General features: G+C 42.7%; 1 protein-coding gene across 1 annotated transcript in view; it reads left to right on the forward strand.

Annotated features, from left to right (window-relative positions):
- Positions 1-22961, forward strand: part of mRpS24 (mitochondrial ribosomal protein S24) — a 162500-nt gene extending 139539 nt beyond the window's left edge. Inside the window, exon 4 of the mRNA XM_067119209.1 lies at positions 22893-22961. Coding sequence (XP_066975310.1) covers positions 22893-22946 — 54 coding nt within the window. The 3' untranslated portion in view covers positions 22947-22961. The remainder of the gene's footprint in view (positions 1-22892) is intronic.
- The last annotated feature ends 540 nt before the right edge of the window (positions 22962-23501 follow it).

The following is a 23501-nucleotide window of genomic DNA, read 5'->3' on the forward strand; positions in this document are numbered from 1 at the left end:
ACATGTCTGCAATTCACCTCACAGGGGGAAAACAACAGCCTCAACAGAGTGGATGTTGGACAACCATTCTTTTTAAACAATAGCCAGCATGCTTCCACAACCAGAAGTGGACCTGTTCTCCACGTACTAGAGTCACAAACTCCTAGTATGTGTCTCTGAACCTGGACAGTCAAGCAACAGCAAGAGATGCCTACTGGAACAAGGGGAGGACGATATCTTTTTCCTCCATTGTCCCAGATTTCGAAGGTTTTGAGTAAACTTCTAACCTCAAAGGAACAGTTTACATAATAGCCCCAAATTGGCCAAACAGGCATTGGTTCCTGTTATTTAGACAGCGGACAAAAAGATCAATTCCACTATCGTCCGCTGTTCTGTTCCAGACAGTAGGAGGGAAAGTCGTTTATGCATCTTCCTTTCTGAGCCAAGACCTTCACGTATAGATTTTTTAAAAATAACTATCGTGATAATTACTCGCCCAGCATTGCTAAGTACGTAGTGCAAAAATTACAGACATCATCTATCTGGCAATACCAGCCCGTATGGAAGGTATGGTTAGATTATATCCATACTGTGAGCCCAGTTGAGATTTCTATAGAAACACTTTTTATTTTTCTTATACAGTATACCCTTTTGAAGATATATGCCTTGCAGTTACAACAGTCATGGCATACAAGGCTGCATTAATGGAACCCTTGCTTTATGGATTCAGGATTGACTTCAGTATAGAAGTTGTCACTTCCCTTCTGCAGTCTTTTGCTCCACAAAGGCTTACTCCTGAAAGGCTTCCAGTTACTTGGTCCCTGAACAAGGTGCTTAGACTTCTATCAACCCTCAATTCATTCCTTGCCAAGAATAAGGATCGGACCCAATACAACCACAACGCAATGCTACAAAGTACAAACTGGTCTTCTGAGAATGATTGCATTAAAAGTAGTCACATGATGTTAGGTTAAGGTCTTTAATGTCTTAACCATGCTCAAACAAATTCTACTACACTGAGGTGCTATGGTTTTAACAGAAAAACCAGGGTCTTATTGATGGTGAGTATGCTAACTATCGCTGGGAGAGGGGCGACAGTACTGCAACCAAGGCCAGCATGCTTAGGTAAGCCACTGTAGAACCGCATCCTAAAATGTAAGTTCGTGTATAGTTTCTTGTTCCTTGGCACCAAAACATGAAGAGTATTTGGAATAAAGAATGGGACTGGAAATCTGTGGTTTGACCTCGGACCAGAAATGTTATTTCATTTGGGGTGTTGGGATTCAAAAGTGAGAGCTTAAGCCTTTTTAGTCACCTGTCAGTTTCTTTGTAAAGCTCCTTGAAGACGAAACAAGTGACTACGCTATCAAAAAACAGGTTTTGACATAAGAAAAACCTATTTTTGGTAGTCGCTGTTGAGTCCTCGAAACCTTCTCACTTCCCTGGCAAAAAGGCATGGGATTTGGGCAAGGGATCATCCTGCATTGACCGACAGAGAGTTATGGCTCCTTGATCTTTTAATGGCCTGGTTGTAAACAAGAGGGCGAATGCGCATGCGCAATAGTCACTTCTCTTTCTTGCAGGTTCCTTTGATGTTGGAAAAACTGGGTTCAGCTTTGCTGAAGATAAGGGAAAGTGCCCTCTTATCTTTGAGTCCATTATATACTCCATCATGTTATAATGTTAATCATTACGACATAATACCTGGCCAAAAAGACCAACTAGAAGAGAATTCTTTGATATTAGTTTGGTCACCATGGAGCTCTAGTAGACCATGGAAGGTCTGTAGACATTCCCAATCTCAAATCTCCCCGGAGCGAGGTGCCGTTACAACGCCCGCACCGCTCCCCGACTATCAACAAACCAGCTGCCATTTTGGCATTCCATGTTAGCACCCCCCAAGCATGGTATTTTATCTAGGGGAAAGGAATAAATAGAGGTGGGTCACCGGGTGACACAGGTCTTCCCCAGAAATAGATTTTCCTTTGTCAAAATCCTTTTCTTGGCTTCGACCTGTGTCAGCCGGTGAAATAATAACAGAATTAAACATACCAGCTTGGTGAAGATCAAGTAAAACTACTGTAATGGAAAGAAATAAAACTATTAGTCCGAGTGAGATTTAATTACCCAAGTCGAAAACATATAAGGACATAAGAATAGCAAGATGGGAGAACCATGCCCCACAGCAAACATGAAAACATAACATTAAAACAATTAAACTAGACTTAAATGCTAACAAAAGGGGACAAGGACAATATGCAACATGGTCAGGAGTCAGGCTGTGAAGCATGCCTGACCCACAGAAGACAGCAAAGGGAATAAATGAGGCAGGTAGGTGAGAGAAAGAGTGACAGAATAGTATGAAGTACTTAGTGGTATCATTCAGAGGGAGGAACAATGCTTCCTGCCGCCACTGTGGAAATTTTAGAGCCTCTAGGGATTTCAGGTAGTGGCGTTTGAACACCGAAGGTGACTTCCAACCCGTATATTTTTTGAGATCATCAAAATTCATATGATGGAAATAATTAGTGGAGGTGGCCACCGCCCTGATATCATGAACCTTTGGAACTGAATCTGGGTTAGCTTGTTTAAAAAAATACAAAATCTGTTGTCTGATGGCCTTCAGAGAAATAGTTCCTCCACCTTCCCTCACAAAAAGAGGGCCCGAAGTTATATTAGAGGTTCTGTCTAAGTAAGCCTTTAAGGTAGAGACTGGGCATAATGACAGGTCTTGTGGAAGGGGATAACCTTCCAGGAGGACCATCTATCTCGTGGATCTTCGTTCTTAGCGAGAAATTTAAGGTCTGGGGCTAGCAGAACTTCTCCTGACGGGAGGAAATCAACATTGTTCGGCTCTCTAGATAGAGCAGACAGCTCAGAAATTCCAGCACCTGAAGCTAAGCTAATTAAGAATAAGGTCTTCTTAGCAGACTTAAGAATGAACAATTCTGATTATCAATATCTGATGCTAATTTAAGAACGTCATTTAAGAACCAGGAAACCGTGTGTGGACGGGTTGCTGGTCTCAAAGCAGCGCATGCTCTAGGAATTGATGAAAAATAAGAATCTGTTAAGTTAATATTAAAACCATGTAAAAATATCTTTCTTAAAGCTAATTTGGCTGTAGTAATGGTGCTAGAGGCAAGACCTTTTTCGAATAATGACCTAAAGAACAAGATTGCAAGGTTCGTGGTCATTACTGTTGCTTCAGATTCTTTCAAGAAGAGTGCTAATTTCTTGACTGCTGAGTCATATTGTCTGAGCATAGATTCCCTTTTGTCTGATTCTAGGAATAGAGTATTAACGGGATCAATATTAGCATCTTTCTGAGCTGCAAATTTCATGAAATCTATAAAGCTAGGGCATCTTGGACTCTTGAGGAAGCTGACACAATCCGAGTTTGTACTATTTGTGTCAATTTTGGTTTGGGGATCTGTATGCACCGAAGCTTCAGTTCTAGAAGAAGAGGAAACCAGTTGCTCTTCGGCCAGTTGGGTGCTACCATAGCCACCTGGCCTTTGAATGTCCTGAGCTTGTGCAAGACTTTCATCAACAGGTTTACTGGAGGAAACAGATCCTCCGCCACTTGTTCCATTCTATTGACATTGCATCTGTGGAGTGAGCCAGAGGGTCCAGGTTGGGAGCCACATAACATGGAAGTTTGTGGTTGCATTCTGTTGCAAAGAGATCTACTTCAAGACCTGGGACCTGACTGCAAATCCACTCGAATGATGTTTTGTCCAGGGACCATTCCGACTCCAGCGGAGTTGTCCTGGACAGGGAATCTGCAATGACATTCCGAACTCCTGCCAGATGGGTAGCTGACAGATGCCACCGGTGCTTGTTTGCTAGGGAGAATATTGCTATCATTACTTGGTTGATCCGGCTCGACTTGGAACCTCCCCTGTTTATACAATGCACCACTACCGCACTGTCCAAGACCAGTCTGATATGGATTAGTCTGGTTGGGCGCAGCTTCTTTAAGGTTAGAAAAACTGCCATTGCTTCGAGAACACTGATATGGAACTGGCGGAACATAGTGGACCATGTTCCCTGCACTTTTCTGTGTTGAGAGTATCCTCCCCACCCGCTTAGAGAAGCATCGGTGTGAATCACAAATGCCGGAGGGGGGAACTGGAGCGGCACTGACTTTGATAAGCTCTTGATTGTTGTCCAGGGCTGGAGTCTCTTCCTCAGAATTTGCAGAATTAGAGACACCTTGTCTCTGAACCTGATGTTGGCACGCCTCCGCCATACCCTGTTTATGTCTTTCAGTTTGGTTTTCAGGAGTAGATCCGTTATTGAAGCAAACTGAAGAGAACCTAAGACTCTTTCTTGGGTACGGCGGGAAGCTTTCCTGTTCATGAGGAACTGTCTGGTTGCTTTGGCTATTTCTCTCCGTTTGGCCGGCGGAAGAGATAGTTTGTGTGAACGTAGTTCCCACTGGATTCCCAACCACTGAAAGCGGCTCTCCGGAACTAGGCGGGATTTCTCCCTGTTTATTTGGAAGCCTAGAGATTCCAGAAAACCGATTACTATGGTTGTTGCTTTCCGGCATTCGCTGGCGTTGGGTGCCCAAATGATCCAATCGTCCAGGTATGCGGCTAGCATGATCCCTTGAGACCATAGTTGTTGAACTACCGTATCTGCCAGTTTGGTGAAAATTCTGGGGGCTATGTTGAGACCGAATGGCATGACTCTGAACAAGTATGCTTGCTTTCCCAGTCTGAACCCCAGATACGGAGAGAACCTTCTCCATGCAATCGGGACGTGATAATAAAGCGTCTGAAAGATCTATAGAGGTGGTTACGGCTCCACAGGGTAGTAGGGTCCGAACCTGCGAGATTGTAAGCATCGAAATTTGTCGCATTGAATGTAAAATTTAGACGAGACAAGTCTGGGATTACTCTTTGTTGACTGGAGCCTTTCTTTGGAACGCTGAACAGTCTGCCTGAAACTTCAAGTGTCTCGCTTTCTTTATCGCCCTCTTTTGTAGTAGATCCTTCACAAAGTCCTTTAGGGCTTTGGATGGTGACTGATGGAACCTGACTAGGGAGGAGGGCCTCTGCTCAACTCCAACCCAGGCCTTTGGAGACTATGCTGTGGGCCCATGGACTGAAGGTCCATTGGTCCCGAAAAATGATACAACCTCCCACCTACCTGAGGAATCTCACTGGGTGGGAGATGGTCTGCCTCCTCTGCTACCTCTGCCTCCCCTCCCTCGGGAGGAGGAGCGAGACAGCCGACCTACCTCTGAAGGGAGCCTCTGGCTCTGCTTCCCTGGCATTTTGGTTGATTGCCCGAAATGCACCCTGGCTTTCATATGAGGCATTGAAAGCCGGGGACGTAACATATGTGTAGGGGCGCGGCGAATGATGAGCTGGTTGAACCAGCACCTACTGAGGTTGAGGCTGAGCTCTAGAGGTTGAAGGCTGACCAGCTGGGGAGACCGGAACAGCCTGTAGCACAGTCTGGGCAGGAAGCCTCTTGAATTTCTTGAACCTCTTCCCAGGGTTGGGATGAGGTCCGGCGGACTCCGTTAGCTTCCACTTGTAGGGGAGACCCCAACGGGAGCGGAGACTCTGGTTAGCCCTGGTCGCTTCCGCCAGGACTGCGTCGACCTCTTCCTGGGGGAAGAGATTAGCTCCCCAGATGGAGCTCTTCATGAGCCTATTGGGCTCGTGCTGGATAGAAGCTGCCGAAAAGATATGTTTCCGGCAGTTCATTCAAGCCACTATGAAGTCATAAAGGTCCTGCTGAAATCCTGCTAGTAGGGATTTAGTCAGGACCTGGAATAGGGTGTCCTCATTGTAGACAACCGAAGTTGCCTCAGCCAGAGTCAGTGAATTTAAGGACCTACTTAGTCTGCCCTTAGTGTCAGCTTCAGCCTTCAGGAGCGAATCCGGGATCTTCGTGAGTTGCTCACTGAAGAGAGAAGAAGCGCAATCGGGGTCCAGCCTACCCACCGTAAAGGTGGCTGGAGCTCCTTCCAAAATTGGAATCTCGGGAAGACCAGAGAGGTGGGATCTGTCTCCCGGGTTGTGGAAGGGGCTTGCCCTCAGTGCCTGCCTGACTGGTGAGCAGGGCTACCTTCGTCATGCAGGGGGTGGGGATAGTCTCCCCCACTGAGAACATCGTAAACGTACCCTTGACTGGGGTAAGCTTCATGTTCTCCGCCTGCCACTCCGTCAGCGTGCGCAACAGGGTGGACTGTGCCTGATCCCTCGGGAAGATGACAGTCTCCTTTGGGACCTTATCAGATCTTATCCAGGCCTCCTCAGTAAGCCTGGCATAACCTGGGAAGGGGGCAGCAGACCAGGAGGGAAGAACTCTAGTTCTTCAATCTGCGGGTGCCCAGGCCCTCGATGGTAAGGGTGTCTTCATGCTGGGAGCATGAGAGCCAGGCGCCAGGGTTTCCCTTATCGAAGGGGGAAGACCGGGCGTCGGAACAGCCCCAGGACTGAGCGGCCGTCCGCCGCAATAAACCCAGAGAGCAAGCTCTCCTGGGTTTTCACCTTCTCAGTCAGGGATAACACGGAGGCGTTAGAAGTAGACAATTGGGAGGAGAGTTCTGACAGTTTATCATCAACTCTCTTGTCTAACTTCTCCATAAGAAGCTCCGCAAAAGCTTCAGCATCAAAGGAAGGACGAGGGGGACTCGCCTTACTTTGTTTGGACCGTGATCCCTTACCAGAGGAGGAGGCCTTGCTCGTGGATCCGGCACGGGGCTAGGAACCCGTGGCGTCTTGAGGGAGCCCAGGCGAACCCTCTGGGGTTTGAAGGTTTTGCTAAGGTCTTAGTTTTCACAGATTTAACCTTAGGGACAGTAGACCTTGACCCGTCCATAAGGTAAGAGGATTTCCCAAACCCTCTGAAGGAAGAAGCAGAAGAAGAAGGAGAACTAAAGAGGTGATCGGAAGATCCTGCCTCACTTACCCCCTTACCTGCTTGGTGATCTGGGTCTACGCTCATAGGCTCGAGGTTGATGTTAATTGCAGCAACCTCCTCCGCTACCTCTCTGCAAATGGCCACTTCTTCCTGGGAGGGTTCCGTCATCTCCCGGATCCCAGCAATCAAGGGGGCGGCTACTTCCTCCGGGACCGACGCTGAGACCCAGGCGCCGGGGTAGAGGATGCTACATATCTCCTGGGAAAGGACGTAGGGCTTCCCCGACCCGACGTTCCTCCCAAAGCCGCTGACCCAGGTCTTGAGGGTCAGCATCGAAGAGTCGCGGGAGCTGCGGTCAATCTGAAAGAAGGAGATTGTTAACTAACGAAATCTCCCACTGTCATAAAAATATCAACAAAAGACGCAAACTCAAGAAAGAACAATGATCCGGAAACATGTAGCTTACCGACTCATCCAACACTCGCTCATGAAGAGCGTAGCACACTTCACATCCGTCAGGGTGCCAGACAATCAGGTCCCCGACACAAACTGCGCAGCCGGAGTGGGACCTACACACCTCGTGCCCACAAGCCTGCTGCAGGACCGCCGTGCAACCCTGCTCCTGACAACGCACCATCTGTAAGTGGACGGACGATACATGAGTATGCTAATAAGACACGCTGGAGTAGAGTCTTAAGATAAAAAAGACTGACGGAGCATGCTGTAGTCCGGTCAGACCCCGCCGGGAAATCCCGGTAATAAGGGGGAGGGTATAACTATCTTATACATGCTACAATAAAAGGGACAGCCGGAGTAATTCCGGAGATACTAGAAGGTCCACGTGAGAACATGCGTCATAAACTAATTAGCAAATTAACTTTACCCCCAGACTACGTCCGGTAGTGGTAAAGTAAACACATAGTACGAAATGGTTAACCTTAGAGTATATAAATAAAAAATTCAGCTTGGCGCCGGGAGAATCAAGTTACACCACACTTATGGTGACGGCGGAGGAGGCGTGGTGAGCGCCGTCCGACCACGCACCATACCCACCGGAGTGGTTACAAAAACAAGAGGGTAACGAGAGACCCGACAACCTGGCGGAAGAAAGATCTGGCCAAAGTCAAGATAGATACCCAGGGAGTATGGTCAATGTTCTAGGTGAATAGAACAGGGAACCAAACAAGGACGATAATAACTAGCAGACGGGCGGACATGTAGACAGAGGCCAGTCAGGTGGAAAACACTAACTGGCTACCGTAATAATTCTCCACGGGGTGACGGTCAAAGAGAACGACTACCCTGGCTGGGAGAACTTGTCACCTGATGCTAGGGAAGGGTGGGGGATAGGCAAATGGAGGGGACCTTCCAGTGGCAGCCAGAGAGTGGGAGAGCACCCCCCGGACGCCGAAAGCCAACCCCCTCCAGAGTTGCCGATCATGAAAGAATGACTACCAAGGAAGGGGAGAATGCTATGAAACCCTTCAAAAGCTAAAAGGACGCAAGGAAATGGTAATCAATGAATGGTGGCCAGGGAGTGGGGAAGCACCCCCAGACACCAGACGAGTTCTCCACGGGGTGCCGATCAACAGAGATTGGCGACCCTGGGTAAGGGAGAACTAGGGAGAACCACTCAATGCAAAGGAAGGGGTAAGGAATGTTAGGCTACCGAGGAAACGGGGTTGGGAAGGGCTCAGAGCACCCAACCATGGGCATGCTTACGATGTATACGAAAACAAGCCAAGGGTGGAATGGAGGAGGGAGGGGAGGGGTAGGGTGGTAGGAGAGGGGGGGAAACTTACGATGCTGGGATGCTGTCCCGACATTGACGGCTCGGACAGGGATAGGCTACGAATAAGAATACCCTCGCTATTCTAGCCTAACCTTACCGGGACTCAAGAGTCCAATCGGGAAGGCTGAAATAGGGAGAGGGGGAAAACATAGGCCTAAAACACCCATCCGAACCAGACGAAACCATCGGGAAGGCGCAGAACATGAGACCCCCTACACACCTAACCTCCCTCCAAAAGGGAAGGGAGCAAAGAGCCGTAAGGTAACCTAACTTCCTAGGCTAACCTACCGAAGCCGACCAGCGGCAATGGAGGGTAGCCTAGGAGGAAAACGCGGGATCTATCAGACTAAGGAAACACTAAAAGTTAACCATAAAATAACAAAACATACATCAAAGAAAAATAATTTAAATAATAAAAGACACATGTAGAAGGGTGATCCAAACCAAACGCGATATGAGGCGCGGATGGTAAAATGGCCGACCCTTACGATCAAAAGTAAACAAAAAAATCCAAAAATATCTATGTCATCCATGCGCAAATGAGATAATGAAACTATAAGGCATAACCGTACCATCTCAGTGAATATACCCGAGAGCTGGAGAGGAGAGGGTCCAAAAATAAAACTGAATAATGCTGTCAAAGGCAAGAGGGGGAAACTCGTAGCCTAAGAGACAAGAGGACCCGCGCCTCCCAGGGAAGGGGTAATACAAAAGAACTAACTTTGATAATAAGCAAATATGAAATTATGTAAAACACACAAAAAACATATATAAAAAAAAAGGGAACGGCCCCACCAAGACCCGCACCAAGACTGAAGGTCACATGAGGTCGGGAGCAAGGCGGCAGAGACGGGCGTTATATCTATCCCCCTAATTATTGAATTAGGAGGTAAATAAGGAGCCTCAGCTGCCTAAAAACAAAAAGGGGAGATGGTACTCAACTTAAGTGAAGACATATCCTGCGAGGAAGACATGACAAACACAAGGAAAGGCAAAAATAGCACACAAGGGAAAACACACAACAAGTGTAAGCGCGTGCTATAAATGGAAATGCCAAAATGGCAGCTGGTTTGTTGATAGTCGGGGAGCGGTGCGGGCGTTGTAACGGCACCTCGCTCCGGGGAGATTTGAGATTGGGAATGTCTACACGGCGATTGCCTGTGATAGTGACAAACTCACCCTTTCTTATACACGACTCCATTTTATGGAGCTCGCACTGGGGGTAGTAACCCCAGCATTGCATTTAGCTTTTCTATGGTATATTTAGCAATGAATTTACCTAGAAATATGTGCTGAATGGATATTTCACCGGCTGACACAGGTCGAAGCCCAGAAATAGGTTTTTCTATGTCAAAACTTGTTTTTGTTCAAATAATGCAATGTTTAACCTTGACTACTTTTCTACCAGTCACTGAAGACCAGAAATTAAAGATGCCAGTTCAGTAATGCATTGTATGTTTAAAGTGCCCCTTCAGAAGATGTAGTGCATTAGAGCACTAGTGTTTGATGTGTCCAAACAGTGTACAAGCCTCTTTATTTTACATATGCCTAATACTTGGTAAGAGGTATGGTCATCCAGGGTTCAGCAAATGTTAATTCTTGAGTAGTTCTGTGGTAAGTATGTAAAGTCCCTGCTCAAAGGGTTTTCTATAGTGAACCTCCCGTTTTCTACGGTGCCTTTCCCATGAACTTAGGTCACTCCGGGGTCACCACTGTGAGAGGTACTAACGAAGGTAGCAGCCGGTGCCAGGTTCCCCACCCCTACCTCCATCAAGGCCGTACAGGAATTCCTCAGGTTGGTCAACTACTCCAGGAGGTTCATCCCTGGGGTCGTGCACACCATGGCCCCCCAACAGAGATCCTGAAGGGCCACCCAAAGACCTTAGTGTGGGGCCCCGACCAGCAGCGGGCCTTCTCCCTGACGAAGGCCGCCCTCGCTGAGGCAACCGCCTTGGCCCACCAGGACCCCAATGCCCCCCTCTAGCTGACGACGGACGCCAGCAACGTCGCCTGTGGGGCCATCCTGGAGCAGGTCATCACCGGAGCCCCCCAGCCTATCGCCTTCTTCAGCAGGAAGTTCAGCCCCGCAGAGTCCCGCTACAGCACCTTCGACAGGGAACTATGCGCAGTGTATCGGGTGGTACGTCACTTCAAGTTCCTCCTGGAGGGCACGCCCTTCACAATCTGGACGGATCACCAGCTGCTGGTCCACGCCTTCACAAAGCAGGGGGACGCATGGTCTTCCAGGCAGCAGCGGCATCTCGTGGCCATCGCGGAATTCACCTGCACAATCAAGTACCTCCCCGGCAGGAAGAACCCTGTGGCTGACGCCCTCTCGAGGATCGAGCTCATCGCGGTACAGCTTGGGATCGACTACGAGGACCTCGCCCAGGAGCAGACCACTGACCCAGAGGTTCCAGCCTACCGCACCGCCATCATGTTGCTCAGGTGGGAGGATGTGCCCCTCGCTCCAGGAGGGCCATCACTGCTCTGTGACTTAAGCACCGGCCACCCCCACCCTCTGGTACCAGCCTCCCTCCGCCATCTGGTGTTCGACGTCATCCACGGGCTGTCCCACCCCTCCGGCAGGACGACAGCCAAGCTGCTGGCAGAGAAGTTCGTCTGGCACGGTATGCGGAAGGACACGACAGCCTGGGCGAGACAGTGCATTTGGTGCCAGATCAGCAAAGTAGAACAACAAACTGAGTCATGGGTGGGCAAGTTTCCCCAGCCGGGGAGGCAATTCGGACACATCCATGTCGACGTGGTATGCCCCCTTCCCCCATCAGGCGGGGCCAGGTATCTCCTGACGATCGCTGACTGCTCCACCAGGTGGCCCGAAGCGACGCCCATGCAAGAGGCCACCGCCAGTGATTGCGCCGAGGCCCTTCTCTCCAGCTGGATCAGCCAGTTCGGTGTCCCAGACCACATAACAACCGACAGAGGCCTAGCCTTCCTGTCCGAGATGTGGACCTCCCTAGCACGCCTGATGGGGACCTCTCACCACAGCACCAGCGCCTACAACCCCGTGGCCAACGGATTGGTAGAAAGATTCCACAGGTCCCTGAAGGCATCCTTCATGGCCCGCTGCACTGCCGAGGATTGGAAGTACCAGCTGCCTTGGGTCCTCCTCGGGCTGAGGACTGCCCCCAGAGCCAACGGCGACCCGTCTGCAGCAGAGAAAATCTACGGGGAGCCTCTCGTAGTCCCGGGCGAGCTCATCACGGGGGATCGCCACAACCTGACAGTCCAGAGGCCCCATGACATAGTCGGAAAGTTCGCGCCCTGCCAGTGGATGTATACCGACAGGATGTCGCCTTTCACGCCTCCCGGCCTGTCCTCCACCACCCATGTCTTTGTCTGGAACGATGCCGTCCGCCCGCCCTTAACCAGGCCATACAGGGGGCCCTTCCGTGTGCTGGAGAGGAACAATAAAGCATTGTGGTCGGCCATACATGGGAAAGACGACTGGGTGTCTATCGACCGACTCAAGCCCACCCTGTTGGAGGAACACGTCGACCATACCACGCAGCGCCCTCCGCAGGACCCGTCGCCCCCACAGCCAGCCCAGCCCAGCCCAAAAGGAAGTCACACGGCTGCCCCCGGAAGGCCCCGAACCCAGATAGCGCCACAGCCAACCGCTCCCGCTCACGCCGCACCTCCCAGCTGACATCGCGGAGCTGCAGCACTCTCCAGCGCTCCAGCAGATACCTACTTTAATCAAACGTTACCTACGTTTTGGGGGGGGGCAGTATTGTAAAATCCCCTGCTCAACGGGTTTCCTATAGTGAACCTACCGGTTTCTACGGTGCCTTTCCCATGAACTTAGGTCACTCCGGGTTCACCACTGTGAGAGGTGCTAAAGAAGAGAGCAATACAGTACATATCCTCCTGCTCTCTTCTTTAGCACCTCTCACAAGTATGGCTCTACGATTTGGGGAGCCCCTATCCCAGTATTCACAATAGCAAGCTCAGCTAGGTTTGCCTATTGACTTGTAGATCAGCTGAAAGGAGTTTATTTCTGTTTATAATATTTTTACGTCTTCAGGGATGGTCTTAAAGTGTACGGTGACCAAATATTTAATTTCGTCTATTCATGGTAGGGCCACATTTAAATTCCAAATATTTTAACCCTTTAATGCTGACTGGACGTATTTTACGTCGACAAAAATTGTCTGTCGGGTGCCAAGTGGACGCAAAATATGTTGACAACAAAAATTTTTTTCAAATATTCATGGAAAAATATTTATAGGCCTCATTTGCGAAAAATTTTAAATCACGCGCCTTGAGGGGTGCTAGGAGTTCACGGGTCACGCTGTTGTTTTGTTTACAAGTGTGACCCAGCTGCACATGCGCGAATTTCTTTCTAATCCCAAAAGAAAGCATCAACTAACTCTGCTGAAAATCTCAGAAATTCTTTAGTCACTTTGTCGTAATTTTTGCACCATTTTCTATTAGCCTTTACATGAGGTTTTATATATGAAAATGTGCGCAATTTCATGTAGAATACAACAAAACATAATTCATGTTTGTAAATTTTATCGATTTTGACATATTTTCATATAAATCACAATGTGCCAAAATTTCAACCTTCGGTCAACTTTGACTCGACCAAAATGGTCGAAAAATGCAATTGTAAGCTAAAACTCTTACATTCTAGCAATATTCAATCATTTACCTTCATTTTGCAACAAACGAGAAGTCTCTAGCACAATATTTCGATTTATGGTGAATTTTTGAAAAAAACTTTTTCCTTACGACCGCACTAACTCTGCTGAAAATCTCAGAATTTCTTTAGTCACTTTGTCGTAATCTTTACACTGTTTTCTATTAGTCGTTACATAAAGTTTTATATATGAAAATGTGTGCAATTTCATGTAGAATACAACAAAAAATAACTCATGGTTGTAGCTTTTATCAATTTTGACATATTTTCATATACATCACGATAAGTGCCAAAATTTCAACCTTCGGTCAACTTTGACTCGACCGAAATGGTAGAAAAATGCAATTGTAAGCTAAAACTCTTACATTCTAGTAATATTCAATCATTTACCTTCATTTTGCAACAAACGAGAAGTCTATAGCACAATATTTCGATTTATGGTGAATTTTTGAAAAAAACATTTTCCTTACGTCCGCTCTAACTCTGCTGAAAATCTTGTAAGAGCCTGACGCTGTCTCTTCCAAACACGTGTGTGTTCGTGTGTTCGTCATCCATCGGAGGGGACAAGACAACAAGAGCATCTCGTTTTCTTTCTCTAAAGGAACGCGATTTCAACCATACAATATTTCCATCTGTTTCTCCCTAACCATTGTTGTCTTGATGTACGTACAATCACCACTACTTGCATTGCCATGCAAGCATTCTAATCATGTACTCATAATGTTCCAACGAATCTTCTGTATCAAACTGTGTGTATGTTTCTGTTCGTGAAGACGCCAAACGTCTCGCCACTCCGATGGACGATGAACGCACACGTGTATGGAAGAGACGGCATCAGGCTCTTACAATCTCAGAAATTCTTTAGTCACTTTGTCATAATTTTTGCACCATTTTATATTAGCCGTTACATAACGTTTTATATATGAAAATGTGCACAATTTCATGAGAATACAACATAAAATAATTCATGGTTATAGCTTTTATCTATTTTGAAATATTTTTACGGTGAATTTTTGACTTGACCGAAATGGTAGAAAAATGCAATTGTAAGCTAAAACTCTTACATTCTAGTAATATTCAATCATTTACCTCCTTTTTACAACAAACGAAAAGTCTCTAGCACATATTTCGATTCATGGTGAATTTTTGAAAAAAACTTTTTCCTTACGTCCACGCAAGCTAACTGCTGAAAATCTCAGAAATTCTTTAGTCACTTTGTCGTAATTTCTGCACCGTTTTATATTAGCTGTTACATACAGTTTTATATATGAAAATGTGCACAATTTCATGTAGAATACAACAAAAAATAATTCATGGTTGTAGCTTTTATCAGTTTTGAAATATTTTCATATAAATCACAGTAAGTGCCAAAATTTCAACCTTCAGTCAACTTTGACTCGACCGAAATGGTAAAAAAAATGCAATTGTAAGCTAAAACTCTCACATTCTAGTAATATTCAATCATTTACCTTCATTTTGCAACAAATGAGAAGTCTCTAGCACAATATTTTGATTTATGGTGAATTTTTGAAAAAAACTTTTTCCTTACGTCCATGCCCACTAACTCTGCTGAAAATCTCAGAATTTCTTTAGTCACTTTGTCGTAATTTTTGCACCGTTTTATATTAGCCGTTACATAAAGTTTCATATATGAAAATGTGTGCAATTTGATGTAAAATACAACAAAAAATAACTCATGGTTGTAGTTCTTATCAGTTTTGAAATATTTTCATATAAATCACGATAAGTGCCGAAATTTCAACCTTCAGTCAACTTTGACTCGACCGAAATGGTCGAAAAATGCAATTGTAAGCTAAAACTCTTACATTCTAGTAATATTCAATCATTTACCTTCATTTTGCAACAAGCGGGAAGTCTCTAGCACAATATCTCGATTTATGGTGAATTTTTGAAAAAAAACTTTTTTTTTATGTCCGCGCGTTACGAATTCATGCATCATTTTGTGATAACATTTTCTCCGTGTTGCTTTGATCGTTTTACAATTTGTAATATACGAAAATATCGCAATTTAGTGTACAATACAACGAAAAAAAATGGCTCATTAGTTTTAACTGTTTTGCTCACAGTGCGATTTGTATACAATTATATATGAAATTTTTTTTTTTGCGCTGTCATACATTCCAATATTTATATATGATAATGATACAGTAAACCCCCCGTATTCGCGTTCTCATGGTTCGCGGACTCATGCATTCACGGGTTTCTCTGTGGAGCATATCTAGCCATCATTCGCGGAAAATTCGCCTATTCGCGGTATTTTTCACTGAGAAATATTCACTAATTACTGTATTTTCATATATTTTTCATGAATAAATGCACTTTTTGTTATAAAACTATTAAAACACTCAGGTATAAGCATTTTTACAGGGTTTTTCTTGGTTTAAGCTATCAAAATGGGCAGTTCTAAGTGTTTTTAGATGGGTTTTAAGCATTCGCGGATTTGACCTATTCGCGGGGGGTGTGGGACGCATCCCCCGCAAATATGGGGTGGTTCACTGTATTTTTTTCATTTCTGATGGTTGCATACTAAACTTCAGGCAATGAGAAAAAAAGGAGCCAAAAATGAACTCTTAATCTTAAAAACTAAGCGTGCTGTGATTTTTTGAAAAAAACTTTCTTTCCGCTTCGGCGCTAACTCCCAAACCCCGCCAGCATACAGCAGACACTTTTGTAAATAGAGGCTCAGCGTTTAAGGGTTAATAATCTGTGCCCAATCTGCTTATGTGCTCAACCTTGAGGATTTTCTTAACCGTTGCATTGTGCTGTAGAAACATTTATATGTTATTATCATTCCTTAAGACCTTTGGTTATGTGCTTTTCTTTGGAATTGGATTGAATGTTGTTTTAATGAGCTTCCTGAGTTGCCAACAAATAACGTCTTTGATCCTTTGTTTCCAGACTTTGGTCTTTGGCACTTCCCATTTATTTGCCATTTATATACAGGTAGCTTACACTTCGTAGATTGAGAGCAGTGTAAAAGTGGTTTTTATGTTTTCCTTTTTTTCCCATTTTGTATTGAATTTGGTTGTCATCCATTCTTTTAAGACAGCCATTCCAACAGCATATTTTCACACTTGAATGGGTTATAAATGGATTCAGAATTTGCTCTATTCACTGTGGTACAAGTATATCCCATAGCTTATTCTCAAGCAGAGGCAATGAAAGACTGTGAGTCTTATGAGCTGGTGTACAAAGGTTTACCACCCCTTTGCATGTTAATACAAGCAGGATAACTCAATCACTGTTAGCACTATGTTTTTATTGTGAGCATCCTGCTGAACCAAGCTCTCTTTGACAAGAAGTCAAAAATCTTTCTGCCTTATATGGATATTTCTTAATCTAACCTCAGGCTCATTTTCAGCAAACTCACCATCCAGATAAAAAATAATGTTCTGATCTGCTCCTTGCTGTATAGCCATAGGCGTAGGAGGCGGGGTTGGGGGGGCTGGCCCCTGGATTTGGGAATCTGCTAAAATTCAGGCAAATGGGTTGGAATATTTGGGCATTCAGAGGAAGAAAAAATTCTATAATTTAAAAAATAACAAGAATAAGAATAGAAATGATGATAAACTTGTATTTGTAAGTTAACCAGGGACAGTAATAAATAATTGCATGTGAATTATGATTATCAATTTATCATTTACTTTAGAATATCCCCATTTGATTACAAAAACCATCCTACTCATTTCCTATGAATACAAGACTCCGTTTTTTCATCCTTGCTGGCGATGGAGGAGGCGAGAAACTCCAACTGTAAACAAATCTCCCACAGTGTGGATCAAGACATCCTAATGGCTGAAACTTCCATTTTTCACAAACTGGAAGGCGTGGAGTTGAAAACTGCAAATACAGCAGTAAACTATATCCAGTCAAATTCTCTGTGGAAAACTTTGCCACACTTCAGTGAGGTGGCAAAAACCCTGGGAACTATACCTGCAGCATCTTGTTCAGCAGAGAAGTCATTCTCATGCTTGAGAAAACTCAAAACCTACCTTAGATCTACTATGGGCCAAGATAGGCTCTCAGGATTAGGACTTCTCAGCATTGAAAGAGGTCATGCCAACAGGGTAGACGTTAACACTATTGTGGATGTATTTGACTCGCGAAAGGGAAGAGACAAAATGTTCTTCCAATTTATCCCCAAAAACGCTATAACGTGTACCAGTGTCATATAGGTTTTCATTCGTATTTTTATATCTTCTCTGCATGTAGTTGGTGATCTGTTATTCATGCCATATGTCATCATGAAAAATAATGTAAAAATAATCTGTTGATACTATGCTCCTTTGTAAGCTGCGTAAGATTTTAAAAGTTGCCCCTGCATTTTGTTGTATTTGAGAGTTTGGTACTTTTAAAACACACATAAGATGTATGCATGAACACCAAATGAAGAATAGAATAGTAGCTACATGGTTTTGCTAAACTTCTTTAAATTCGTACCTACTGTACATAATTTAACAGCAGTTTGGGTGTTTATTATATAGATATATGGCAATTTGAAAAAACTGGTGGGGGCGGGTGTTGCCCCCCAAATAAATCCCACCTCCTGCACCTATGTGTATAACTACAGTTTTTGTGGAACTAATGGGGAAACCTAAGCTTTTACATACCTCTGATTTTCAAACAGCTTCTGTAAGGATATACATTAATTACAACAGTGAACCATCCATAGGAAGGAGTGAATTTGGCACTATTAAAATTACTTAAATATTATATTTGTCTTTATCTCTTCAATAATGCAAATAGACTGTCCTAATTTTTGTCTTGGTCTGCAACCTTCTGATATAAAGCAATTCTTTATCCGTTCTGTAATGCATATAGACTCTGTCCTCATTATTTAGATTTAATACCTTCATGACTCTGTCCTCGTTATTTAGATTTAATACCTTCATGGAATGATTTTAAAATTTTTCTGGTACCAGTAAGTCCTCTTCTGCTGGCCTTCTTCAAAGCTTGCACAAGGTATGTATATACAGTGTTTAGCAGAACAGACACTTACATTTTTCTTGTATTTGTTTTTAAGAGAAAATGGAATGTGTAGGTCAAAAACTGTGCCTGTTATCTTAAGCAGAGATACCCCATAATTATTATTTTGTAGAGTTGCACATGAAATCCTTAGTCAGTTTCTTCTGCCCAGCTAAGTTTAATCCCCTCATAAACTTTAACAGGTAATCCAATTCAAGGGAGTTTTTCAGTGGTTCTTTTCTTGACAATGCCCTGAAGTTTATTTTCAACTGAGGTAAGTCTTTCCATGTCAAGCATGAGCAGCTTCAAATCTGTAGTATATGTAAATATAAAGCACAGAATCCAACGAGGCATTGTAATTCTTTCTAATGAATCTGATAATAACATATTACACCCACTGCTGGATTGTTGTGGTCTTAATTAAAAAAATTATATAGAAGCAAAATTATCTTGTCTTCAGATTGGTCACACTCATTTGACCCATGGGTATTTGATGAGTAACCTACGTTGTGTATTAACCTTGCATAGGATATTTAGTACCCGAAGGCAGGGGAAAATGGTATGGTATCAGTGTTTTTGGGTTTTGATGGTTTGTTCATCTTCTAGAGTGCTGAGTAGCCATCACTTAGCCTACGCCTACATCGAGAGACGGGCATCTTGGCAATGTAACAGATGAATTTTTTTCAGTGGCTGATGTTTTTGATTTAATCATATGGAAGTGTATCATCGTTCATAGTCCATTATGGTAGCAGTATGCTTAAGCTACTGTGTTTTTGCTTGTCCTTTTGATTTGTCATGAGGCCTACATTAGGTTATGCTGTGTTTGCTTAGGCTATGATAGTTTTGTTACATTAAGGTAATTAGACCATGTTGCTTACAGATTTTTGTATTATGTTACTGGCAATATGTTTAATAAATAATTCAAGAACCTGCAAAAATGATTTTGTTTAAGCCAATTTAATTACCTTTTATTTATATTTAATATTAAGTCTGGTACTGAAGTGTAGTGGATATGGCTACTCCACAGATTAAAATTGAGCATTTAACCCCTCCAAAATGTCTTTTGAATAGTGGTTGAGTTTACTGGAAGCAAATTTTGCTTATATGTCTGTAACTGAGAGTGTTAAAAAGAAAAAGGTTCTTTTGGTGTCTGTTGGTACTGAAGTGTTTGTAGTTCTAGGTAATATATGTGCATCAGATTTTCCACATACTAAAACATATGAACGGTTGTTAGTTTGGTTAAGGTGCATTATGATATTAAACCTAGCTACCACAGAAGTTTACTTGCTTTCCAGCAAAGAAGGGAAAAAGGAGGAGAATCTTTGAAAGATTTGTATGCTGACCTGAAATCCTTGGCAAAAGATTGTGAGTTTGGTACACAGCTTGATGCTCAAGTGAGAGACCAGTTGTTTATAGCTTTAGGGCATGAAGCTTATTTTGCCAATTTGGTTGCTGAAAACTTAGATTTAAAGTCCATGACCTCTACTCAGATTTTTGAAAGGGTTTTGAATTTAGAGAAAGCTTTTGTTTCTGAAAAGTCACTCCCTGTACAACAGGTGAAGTCATTTTGTAGGAAATCTGTTTTTTGTAAACATTGTGGATACCCTCATGATAGTGTAAAATGCCATTTTAAAGATAGGGTATGCAATCAGTGTCAGAAAAACAAGCATTTAAAAATAGTTTGTACAGCTGTTGTAAGTAGTAGTAAAAGTGATGTACAGAAAAATGGTCATAAATCTGTAGTACATAAAAAGAGGAAGAGCAACTGATGATGTAACTGTTTTGAGTGACAGTGAAGGTAAACTTCTATCAGTTACCACTGTTCATGCTGTAAAAGATGAAATTAAGGTGACAATTAGGAACCAAATTGTTCCTTTTGAGGTTGATTCTGGTGCTGCAGTTAGCATTATAAGTGAAGATTGGGCTCACACACTAGGTTTACCTATTGAAGACTGCCAGAAACATTTAAAAGCATATGATAATGTTAACATAAATGTGTTAGGTAAGGTTTCTGTAGATGTTGCTTATAAAAAATGATCATAATGTCAGTCAGGTTTTTTGTTGTTGAAAACAAGAATTCAAATCTCTGTGGTAAAGTTTTGATGGGTAAAACTGGTTTTTACTTGATTGACATAGTTAATTCATCTAAAGTAAATAAGAAACCAATTGTAGGTTTGGTTGCCAAAATTCATGTGAAAGGTGATTCAGTACCTAAGTTTAGAAAGCACAGAACTGTTCCTTTTGATTATAAGTCTATGGTTGAAGATGCTTTGCTGATTCGGGTTAATGATGATATACAGTAATTCAGTCTGTCAGTTCAACTGAATGAAGTCTGATAACTCTGTTCATATTTGTGGTGGTTTCAAGGAGTTGAATCAATGTCTAGATTTTGATCAGCATCCATTACCAAAGATTGATGAATTATTACCAGAGATTGGTAAAAGGGAAGTATTTTCCACTATTGATTTAAAAAACGCATACTTACAAATACCAGTAGATGAAGAGAGCCAGAAGTACTTGGTAATTAATACCCATAAGGATTTGTTTAAGTTTAAAAGGTTACCTTTTGGCCTTTCTTCTTCCCCTGCTATTTTTCAAAGGTTTATTGCTGGTTTGTTATCAGATGTTGATGGTGTTGGTGCATATTTAGATGATATAATTGTCAGTGGAGAAACTGAAGAGGAGCATGACCTTGGATTTAGCAAAGTCTTAGATATTTTGGAAGAGCATAATATTCAGATTAATAAGGAAAAAGTCTGCTGTCAAGGTATCTTCATTAGAATATTTGGATTATCATATTTCTGGTGAAGGTGTGACCATCTGCTAAAAAGGGTCAGTCTATATTAGATGCTCCATCTCCTACTTCTGTTGCAGAAGTTCAGTCATTTCTTGGTATGGTTACGTATTGCTGTAAATTTATCCAGAATTTCTTTAGTAAGTGTGCTCCCTTGTATGACCTGTTGAAAAAGAATGCAAATTTCAAATGGAGTAAAATTGAACAAACTGCTCTGAAACTGTGAAAAAAGATTTGGCTGAAAGTCCATTGTTATGTAATTATGATGGAGAAAGTTCTTTGATTGTAGAAGTTGATGCTTCACTCATTGAAGTTGGTGGTGTTTTGTTACAGAAAGTTGATGGGAAAGAGGTTCCTGTACATTTTGTGAGTAAAAAACTTACATCAGCTGAACAGTCCTATGCTCAGATAGATTGAGAAGGCCTGGCGTTAGTTTTTATTTTAAATAGATTTAGATATTTCTTACTTGGTAGGAAGTTTGAAGCTATGACTGACCACAAACCATTGCTTGGCTTATTTGGTAAAGGACGTCAAATTCCACACCAAGCCACTGCATGTACAGTATTCAGCATTGGGCTTTACTGTTATCTCAGTATGATTTTGACCTTTTCTATAAGGCAGGCAGAGAGAATGTTGTGGCAGATGTACTTAGTAGGTTGCCTATTAAGGATGATACTGAGTTTCATACCCCTGTTGAATAAATTAAGCTGGTAGAAGCAGTAGATTTTGATGATATTTTTTTGAGGTTATACAGAAATGTACTAGAAGAGATGAAGTTTTAGATCAGATAATTCAGTGTACTGTATTAAGTTTGGTTGGTCTAAAGGGGATTCAAGATTGTCTGAGTATGGCTCTGTGAAAGCTGATACTAGTTTATATGATGATGTAGTACTGTATAGAAACAGAATTGTTATACCCATTCTATTGAGGTGTTAAGTGTTGGATCACTTACATAGTGGTCATAATGGTATAAATGTCGAAAGCAGAAGCTGGGAATTGGGTTTGGTGGCCTAAGATTGATCAAGATATTGCAGAGGCTACAAAGAGTTGTCATATTTGTTATACTAATTACCAACAAAATCAAGCTCCTGTTCTTTCTTGGCCATCTCCTGGTAAAGCGTGGTCTAGATTACACATAAGATTATGCTTGACCTGTGGATAATAAGTATTTTCTTATGATTATAGGTGCATTTTCTAAGTTTATGGATGTTCATGTTACTTCCTCAATGACATCAAATGTTACTATTGAGTTGCTTAGGAAAACCTTTTCTAATTTTGGTATTCCAGACGAAATTGTATCGGATAACGCACCATATTTCGTTTCTGAAGAGATTAAGGCTTTTTATAAGAAAAATGGTATAGTTCTTATAATTCCTGCATCATTTAACCCTTCATCAAATGGATTAGCTGAGTGAGCTGTGAGGACTTTTAAAGAAGGCTTGAAGAAGTTTGAGAGTGGATCGTTAAACACTAGGCTTTGTCTTGAAGGTGTGTGACCGAGACTATGTGGTAGGCTAAGTTTGGGTTTGTACAATGAAAGACATTTGTATGAATTAATTGTTCCGTTTTGTTTGTTGTGATATTTTTATTTTTGTTTGATTTTTTTTGTTTCCATATTAAGTTTGTGTGTGTATATGTTGTTTATGAATGTGCTGTTGGTGTATGATTGTATGAATGTGTTGTTGGTGTATGATTGTTTAATTAATCATTGTTTTACTTTTTTTTTTGTATGTCAGGAAGGAGTACACTAGGCAAGTCTGTTTTTTTTTTTCTTTTTTTTCTTGCAGTTTGCTGAATGTGTCGGAGTAGTGTGGCTTGCTCCCCTTCAACCCAGTGTGTAAGTGACTTGAGAAGTTGGGATACTTCCAAGAACTTCCCAGGATAGAGGAAAGTTAGATGGACATAATCTACTTGTTCCAAATTAATTGCAGTTGATTTGATTATGAACCATCTATTGTAATTTGGGCTCTGTTTGCAGTGGTCATGAGCTTCTTTTCATGAAGCTAGTGCATTTATGTAATTTTGCAGTTTAAATCAGGGGTGTGCAACCTATTTTCCCAAAGGGCCACGAGTCACGACTCTGTTGGTATGGAGGGCCACCTAACCTTACTATTTCATTTTACTACGATCAAGACATATTATGTGAGATTATACTGATAAAGATAGATGATTAGTTTGTTACTGATTTTATTTAAATTAGGATCACAAAATAAGATTTGTTCAAAACAAAAGTATTTTCCTTACTATAGATGAGCAAATGAAAGGCTACCGTACCTTATTATTATAATGTACAAACATAAATAATTACTTATTATTGGTTAACTGGGATCATTAACATAAGAGTTATCCGGGTTTCCTCTGAAATCTTGCGTTTTTTACTTGTAGAAGCCATTATT

This window comes from Macrobrachium rosenbergii, chromosome 16 (genome assembly GCF_040412425.1).
Source record: "Macrobrachium rosenbergii isolate ZJJX-2024 chromosome 16, ASM4041242v1, whole genome shotgun sequence".
Taxonomy (NCBI): Eukaryota; Metazoa; Arthropoda; class Malacostraca; order Decapoda; family Palaemonidae; genus Macrobrachium; species Macrobrachium rosenbergii.